We start from the raw sequence: 9,463 nt of genomic DNA, 5'->3' as shown, positions 1-9,463 counted from the left end.
ACTAGTAATAAGTAATTACTACACACACACACACACACACACACACACACACACACACACACACACACACACATATATAGATACTATTTATAATTTTATACTGATTCTCTTGAATTCATTTGCGTGTTATTAATCTTGTTTTATGTTTGCAAAAAATAATTGTTCTAATATTTTTTTTCCAAGGATATTTAATTTTTATTTGAGGCTAAATCACTTTGGATGCACTTTTAATAAGTTTCATCTGACTTTGCGTGGTCAACGATCATCACGACAAGATAAACTAAGTACAAAGTTTCTTTAATTTGTGGTCAATCAAAGATACTTTTTGAGGTTAAATATTCTTTATTTTCTATTGTTTTTATTCATAGTTTATATAGCGAAGTTCGCTGTACACATAAATATTTAAAAGTACTTTTCGTGTTTGAAATAATAAACTCAAATAAAGGTCGAACTCCATTGTCTCAATGTAGAGAAATATAATTTCAAGAGTCCTTTATTCCAATAGATGAAGATTAATTGTGTAAGCACGACCTTGGAAGTCGCAATGTCATGCAACAAACGCGAGGAAAGTTTCAAGGAAGCCTTGAGTTCGGATTAGTGTCGCAATCTCATTGGGGATTATATAATTCGTAAATCCCTACTGGGATGTACGAGACTATTTTCGCGATTTGTAAATAAATTTCTAATTTTTTTCATTTAAAATTTATTGAAAATACATATTTTTTTCTCTATAAAATAATGTACATGTATAAAATATCTGTCAAAAATGATTAATGACTTGATGTCATCGTGTAAAAAAAGTTCTACATGCAGGTTAAGAATATCAAATTGGCTTATTTAATGAGTAAATGTAGTTTGTTTAAGTTCTGTAGTAATTCTAATTCGTTAATCTGTGAGATTAGCCGATTATATAATTGTAATGATACAAAATTATAGTTACACGTACATAGAGGCGGCACTAGTATCGACGGTAGCAGCTAAGGCTCTAATCCGATCGAAACTCGAAACCGACGAGATACGTGCTGCGGTTGTCTTTCGTAATGATCTATTGGTGCTGACAGCAACTTTGCTCTGCGGTTAGATGCTTATGGTGGATGAAGATGGATGGGCTTTCGTAATTTTGCGGCAAAACTACTAAGAAATTATATTACGATTTTCGTACTTAGTCGAAACAATGCGGGTTACTTGACTTATGGACAGTAATAAAGCGAGTGCGCTTGCAAGAAGTGGAAAGCAGCAATTCGAGGATTGACCTTTTAAGTAGGGGGACTTGGCGCCGTCACGCGTTTACGACAAGCATTATGGGTACTTACTTCAGACCGGCAATTATCTCCATAGCTGAATTAAAGTTTCCGGTATTCCAACAGGTTAGCGCGACGCGTAGAAGACAGGACAGCACTGCCTGTCGTTCTTCTACCGTGGCACAGCTGCTGATCGCGTGAGTGGCCCATGAGCTTACCTAATTAACACAAACACGATTAATGATTACTTCATTTGCAAATCGCCAATACTCTTTATGTATATCAGAATGCGGAATTTCGATGTCGTTGAACTGAAAGCCACAATGTATGTTTTCGACAAATCTAATACATAGAATTTATTCTTATAATTATAATTAGAATCCGACCGAAATTTTTATCGAAACTGAAAACGAACGCTTACTACGTGTCAGTTTCGACTGAAATCATGTAGCTCTTCTTCATAAATATTAATTTTAATGTACGTAATTATCGTTTCAATAATTAAATTACGATGTTTATGAAGAAGAAGTATTCTTTGGTCTAAATTGACACGCAATCAAAATTTCGGTTTTCGATTTCGGTCGAAATTTATTGTTTCAATGAATTATGATATTTATGAAGAAAAAGTATATGAGTATGTCTATAAGGTTTCGGTTGAAATTGACATGTAGCCGAGTGTTTCGGTTCAGTTTCAACAAAAGTTTTCGGTCGGACTCTAATTATAATTTGTTTATAATGTAATTGTATTTATTCCTATAGAACGACTAATATTTAATTTTTTTTATTTAATACAAAATTGGTAAGATATAGAGATTTATCACATTTATTATGAGTAAAATAATGGAAGTTTGGAACTAAGAAAACTTGCCAAATACGGATGTAATAGTGATAGCGATGTAAAAGTGATACAAAAAATATATCAATTAAAACATTAAACATTTACAATGTTCCAAACTTCGGTCATTTTACTCACAATTAATGATTAATAAGCCTAATAGATCTCACATCTTAGCTATTATTGACTTTTTTTATATTTAATCGAAAAGATGAAAGATGAGTTGTTCTCTTATACTACCGACTTTTATTTATGCTTCGCAATTCGAGTTTTACATTTTGTGTAACAAAATGGAAGTTATCCTATTGTAAGATAATTGCAGAACATTGCAGTTATTCATAAGAAATGACCAGAATTTTCCCACGCTATCCGAGGCTTCTGTTTAACACGATGATAAAAAGAACAATGTGAAAAACGGAGGGATAGAGAATCCAAGGTAGATTTCCTACCTTGAGCGAAGATTTAGAGTGGGAAATGGCAGTAGGGGTAGCGGAAACGACTAAGCGAGGTCAGATGATATTCGTACGTGTATACATATATGTGTGTACATGTGCGAGTAAAGTGGGTGAAAGTGTTTGGTGAAAACGTACGGAAAGCTGCTGGAGGAGTGGATACCTCATTAAAAGCGGCTGATGAGAGTTTCCGCGGGATTAAAAACCGAGAGATTTCTTGGCGTAGAGCTTTTTCCTCCACGATGGAGGTTGATTCATGTCTATTATCATCTTCGGTACAATTATTTTTCTTCTTATTTACATAAAATAATAATAATTCTTTGTTGATTAGAAATAGTAATCTAGAGAACCCGTTCGTAGCATTTCGTAATTGTAATCAAAAGACGTCTACGATCTACGTGCCTTTGAAAAATGCAAATACAGGAGGAAGAATTAAATGTACCTCATTGAAACGATCAATGAGGATCTGCACGGTAGAGTACACCGTGGCAACAGGCCAGGATAATTCGTCCTCAGTTTGGGTCGAGCTGTTGGTGGTGCTGGGGTTGCTGCAGCTGCGACTCGGCGACGGGGGTGGCCTGGCAGGTGGTTTTTGCAACGTGGTTTGATCCTGTGCCACGTGCCTCAGGTACTCGTGCGGTGGTACCTGGTAGAATAGATGGTACTCGCTTTCCGTCAACCTGAGCGCCACCTCCTCGGGGAAGTGCAGCAGCTTATGCAGATCCTCCAGCTCCTCAGAGCTCCGAGGCGGCTGCGGCTGCGGCCGCTTCTCCAGCTCTGAAAATGTTTATCAATTATATTACAATGAGAAATTATAAACTAACACAAAACTAATAAGTTTTTTATAGACTTTAATTACAATTTAGAAATATATGATAATAATATAAAGTACAGGCGATAGGAGTCAACATTGGTTATCAATTAACGCAATTCTTAATATTAAATATATAAATCTTAATCTTGAACGTTTCCATTCATGGTTTGAGAAATCTTTCTTCATCAGCAATCTTTTTCCCTAACGGTTGGATTATTGCATTACAAAATAATATCTCCAACGTTTTTCCTCTCAAAAAGTTGAACCGTTAGGTAAGTCACTCACAAAGTTAGAAAGCTGAGTAGCAATGAAAACTCAAGCTAAAATTATATAAATGATTAAATTATCGTATGTATAAATTTGAAAATTAATCATTCACTTTATCTTACACAGTCGATGCCTCAACATTGAACAACAAATATGTCGTATGCAACATTTTGTACATTAATAAGTGTAAAATTATTGTCAAAATTTTAAAATACTAACTGAGAGAACAATTTTTATCTTGTCATTTCGAATCGTCGGTTGAATAATGATTGCTAAACAAGTAAGTAGCGATCAATTTGAAGACAAACGAACTATAGTTTATGGCATGTATTATATTACGAATAATCTTACAATTTATTAAAAATCTCAATGTAAGCATGATTTAAGGCAACGATTATTTTCTGTGTTATAGTAAATTTTTTTACACGTGTATTATATTTTGATAATGTTAAAATTAAAGTTTTCGAAAGTATAATAGACTTTAAAATCTTCTAAAGTTTGTTAAAGTTTAACAAACGTTCAAGTTTTTTAAAGTTTAATATTTTGATATAAAACATGTACTATTTACTACATTCTGTATATTATAGATATAAATCCGTGCGCTATATATTACATATAGATATGTATAATTTCTATTTATATGTATTTATTTATGTTTAACATATAGCATTTTTTAAATTTCATGCAATGTGGCTTATGCAATCTAAAGTTTTAATCAAGAAGAAATTTCTATAATCAATACTTTAATATGACATATTATATTGAAGGATTGCATAAATTTAACTTCAATATTTACTAATAGCGAAGATAATAAAAATATACGAAGAAAATAAAAATATAAGAAGTTATATTATATTATTAAAAAAGTTATATTATATTAACACAGAAATGAATGATAAAAAACAAAACATTTGTGTAAATTTCTTTTAAAATGATATCGCGATTCTTTTATGCACAAAATATTACGATAACTGCATATTATTATAGTTAAAGGGCTCAAAGCAAAAGCAAAATGTACTTCGCTATATTGTGAATTACAAAAATATTATATTTAACAAAACAATATACATACGTTTCGACCTTACATCAGGTCATTTTCAATATTAAAACTACCGTTTATATTAAAACAATGACATAATAAAAATTCTAGACGTCTAATGTATTGCATATAAAAATCTCAATATTTACGAAACAACATCGTGTAATCCGATAATCTTGATATGGTCGCAAGAAGCGGCCATAATAGACTCTCCTCTTACATCTGTCCATGATGTCAATTCAGGAGTACATCTCATCTCGATAAAAAATATATGTTCAGAATAATAATTTACCATGATTGGATCTCTTATTAAACGCCTAAAGCTATTTTTGTCCATCAAATCGTGATGAAATATTGCTATGTAAAGTAATATATAAAATAGTAATTGAAACTAAAGAGAATTTAACGTAAATTAAAATGTCGCACGATTCGTATTATACGAAAATGACTTGATGTAAAACGAAACGTATGTTGTCTTGTTAAATATAATATTTTTATAATTCACAATATTAGCGAAATACATCTTGCTTTTGCTTTGAGCTCTTTAACGGATTATTTCAATTTAATTTATTTTGATTACAATTACAAAAATACAGTATATTTAATAAAAATATTCATTTTCTCTTTTTTTATTTATAATATTTATAATATTTATAATATTTATTTATAATATTATTTTCGTATAATATTATTTTCAGCATAGTTATTTTCAATACGATTACATCAAAATTTATACACGCGTTGTAATCAGGTCGCGCCTAATGAATCATGATAATCTTCATATTCAATTACATTTGATTTCGATATTAACACAGTATTTATTAAATCGCCCGAATTATGAATTAAATATGTGCAAATTCGAAATGAAGTTTATAGATGATTAATGGTATGTATTCGCTCAATTTATATTTTGTGATCATACGTTTAAAGATTGCGTCGACAGCAATTGACGTTTCCAGCGTGCCAGTTTGCAAAAGAAACATAGTGCAATTTTTGCCCATCGTTTAACATTTGCCGCGTAAAAAGGTCAGCTCGATGGGTTTTTGCCGATGCGAGCGATGCACGAAATTCAACGCGACCGTCGAATAAAAGTGTCTTTTAGGTCTTCGATGAATAATTCCGCGCTGCGGGTATCATTGATGCTGGAGTAAAAACACAGTTCACGATATTTTTTATTTCGACATCCGGTACGAAGCACTAGGGACCGTGAAATATAAACCAAAAAAATATTATACGTTTGCGTAATCAAAGAAGTTTACAAAATGGAATTGCAAATGTAGTATTAGAAAATATTAATAATATTATATTGTTTTCTTAAAGAAAGAAGTGAGACTTGACATAAATGATAAGTATATCTTTTTCATCGAGAATGAAACATTTAGTTTATAGATAAAAAGGATGATTTTTTTTATTTACAGCTAGAATTATACAGATTTAAAAATAATTTTATTGGATTATCAAAATAATTAGGAAATTCAAGTACGATAAAAATTTTGCAACATTGTTTAACATTCTAACAACATTCATTGTGTAACATTCTAACAATCAGTTTTAGCATTTTAATTATTTTGATATTTAAAATAAAAATTATTTTAATACATATAGATATATTATTCCAAAATCTAACTTTGACCGTAATTGCCATTTCTCTTATTTAGTTATTTTGATAGTTAAACAAAATTATTTTCAGATTTAGCTAAACATAAATTTTTAAATACTCCATCAAAATCATTTTTCCATGTAAACTGAATGTTTCATTTTTAATGAAAAAAATATATTATTTAATTAACTATCGCTACCTTATTTGAGAGAACAATTATTCACAATTATTTACTAATAATAATGCATTTGCAGTCCCATTTTTAAAATTTTTTTAACAGATCTGTATTTAGCTCAATTTTTAAAATAAATTCTGCGCGCGTAAAATCGTTTTTTTCGTAGGATATTGTAAAAGTTAAGTATGAAACATATGCGTGAAATCGCCGGCAACTTTTAAATCTGACCCAGTTTCCTTAGAAACGATTAAGAATTCTGCGTCTCGTTAAAATCGAATATGATATGGTGTGTGCTTATTATAAGATGGCGTAAAAATTATTGCGAGTGCATTCATTCGTAAAATGTGACATTCATAAAATGCTATGGAATAATTCAAGGTATCTCGCATATTGCGAGCTTCGACGTACTTGCCTCTGGCAGCAGAATAATGGAAAAACGCGTTATATATTCTTTTTCTTTCCTCTTCTTCCTCGTTGCTGATAGTTATTTTTATAGTATCTGCAACGATCATCATTCACGCATATTTTGTTGAACTTGAAAACTATTTCGGGCTGCCACATAATTTTTGTATTCTTACGATGTAGCGTGAAAAATTTTTTCAATTACTTGACTTTCACGTTATTTGAAAAAATGATTAAATTTTAAAAAATTTAATCCACAGCAGATTGTACTTTCATTTCGTTATAAACACTATGCCTTCGGCGAAATTAAAAGTGAGTTGAGATATATAAAGCAAGATAGAAGATTCAAGAAAAAATTTCACATTCGTCGTTATACTTTAAGCACGAATGTAAGCAGATCTAATATCCATGCGGCTAATTTATCAGTAGGCCGGCAAAATGAGAAAAAGGATTTTATCATGTGAGATCCCAAGCTACATAATCATGTCTTATTGAAATCTCTCTATAATAATAAATGCAATGCGTATAATGTAAACGGATGTTACAAGTCAAAAGAGATCTTAGTTCAGAAAATTTGAATACAGAATATCCAGAAGTAATGCTTCATTTCAACATCGAGCTTCATTTCTATTTCTCTCTTTCAGACCGAGAAACGAAACTATTCAATGGAAACCCTTTACGAGTGCGTCTCGCAAATATCCCGTAATTACTCCGGGCGGAATTTATGACCGCCTTACGCAGAGCTTACCAAGATAAGTAGGACGGCTCTCTACCGTAACGTTTCTAACTCACCGGGATGTAATTTCTCGTACAATGTTTGCGGTGTGCATACATCTTAAAGTGGAGTAATTTGCCGATATCGCGATACAGTTCTTGTTTCTGCGTGCATTGCTCTTATGCAGGACGATTATCATGTAATGAATCGTGCGAGAGCGGAATGGACTTGTTCTGCATATATAAACTCGTTCATCAACGTCTTCGAGCAAACGGTCTGCTAAAGATTTTCAACCACCGTGCAAACACGTACCGAGTGTGGACAGAGTGGTCGGTTAAACCCTGGCATGCCCCGGCGTGCTCATAGTCAATTGGCGAACCTTATCAGATAATAGAGTGATAACCCGATGAAGAGATTAATCAACATATCGGATCATGAACATAAATGGCTCCTGCATAATTGCAACGTACATCGATAATATCTTGTTTATGAATCAATCGCTTTGAACTTAACGAGATAATGTCTACGCTTCTGCAGTTCCACATAGCATACAGTATTGAGAAATTCGTGAACAAAATTAAATAAAACACAGTCTATAACATATACTTTTATCGATAGTTTATTGTATTTCTACAATATTTGCATTTCTTCTGCTGTCGGAATCGATCTTATATACAAACGTTCCAGCACTTCCAACATTCTAAATATATAAATATATAGATTGACATATGATATATACTGGAATTATAAAATTTTTAAAAGAAGTTTTCGTTTCTTTGAGTGAATCTCATCCACTATTATAAATTTATCCACTATTTAATTTACAAACAACTATTTACATTAATGAGCATAATGTTTGCAATTATATTCTTAATAAGAAAATAAAAATTTGAGTTATACAATATATTGTTTTTTATTTAGAATAACATCAAAAAATGTAATCGATGATATTTCGACATAAGAAAATGTGTAAATTAGATTAATTATTATCACGGAGTAAAACTTTCAATTTTTAATTAGTGTGTATTACACACAATATAAATATTTGCCCCAGAAATCTATGAGAATGCAGTTTCGATAAAGGCTTACCTTATCAGGTGATGATGCGGCCACGTGGGGTGGAGGAAGTGGAAGTGGCTGGGTCTGTTGCCGTCGATGAGGATGAGACAGCTCGCTGCTCTGTGAAATAGCCAGGACCCGCCGGTAGAATTAGTCCGACGACCAGGCCGGGTGATCCCCGCGTAGTTTCGCGGTCTGCATCAGGACGGCTCCATCGATATAAAGTCAATCGAGAAGCCCCTCTCACGCCTTTCTCCACTGAGTTGCTTCCTCCGTTGTCGTCGTTGTCCTGACGTTTCTTCTCAGGCCTGGCAACGTGCTGACCGCGATCTGCGAAAGAGAGAAGTATAAGAGAAGCTCGAAGTCGAGAGACTTGGATTTATTATCGAAAGAAAGAGAGAAGAGAACCGGGAAAGCGATTCAAGCAAGGACATTGAGAGAACGAACGATTTATAGTCTTTCGAAGGACCTAAAGTCTACCGAAATCCATTCGAGTGCACTTCGTGTCTTGTCTTTCTGCACGTTCTCAGAAGCAAGATCTTTTTCTCACGGACTCATATGGGTAAATTTATCACAGGGATTTTTTTGTAAAGTATCGGTTAATCAACTTATCGTGAATCGCAAATCAATATATTTACAATTGGAAGTTGCATTAACATACTTTAGAAACAATTTATAAGAGAAACATAGATAAAATTTATTTAAAGTACTTCTAGAATTTTTTAATAGTCATTATATATAATAGTTGAAAAAAGATAATAGTTGGAAATCTTATCCAGATTTAGATAGCTATTTTTTTAGCATATTTACCGTAAAAAGAAAAAGACAGAAAAATATACATATATATTAAAGTTAATTAAACAT

At 32.2% G+C, this 9,463-nt stretch overlaps 1 protein-coding gene across 1 annotated transcript in view; it reads right to left on the bottom strand.

The window, feature by feature from the left end:
- LOC105627765 (1-phosphatidylinositol 4,5-bisphosphate phosphodiesterase epsilon-1-like) overlaps positions 1-1,336 on the bottom strand; it is a 31,273-nt gene extending 29,937 nt beyond the window's left edge. The window contains exon 1 of the mRNA XM_012209045.1: positions 1,314-1,336. Within this exon, the coding sequence (XP_012064435.1) occupies positions 1,314-1,336 (23 nt within the window). The remainder of the gene's footprint in view (positions 1-1,313) is intronic.
- Positions 1,337-9,463: the final 8,127 nt, after the last annotated feature.

This window comes from Atta cephalotes, assembly GCF_000143395.1.
Source record: "Atta cephalotes unplaced genomic scaffold scaffold00010, whole genome shotgun sequence".
Lineage (NCBI taxonomy): Eukaryota > Metazoa > Arthropoda > Insecta > Hymenoptera > Formicidae > Atta > Atta cephalotes.
The sequence above is the reverse complement of the archived record's forward strand: the minus strand, read 5'-3'. Positions and strand labels throughout refer to the sequence as shown.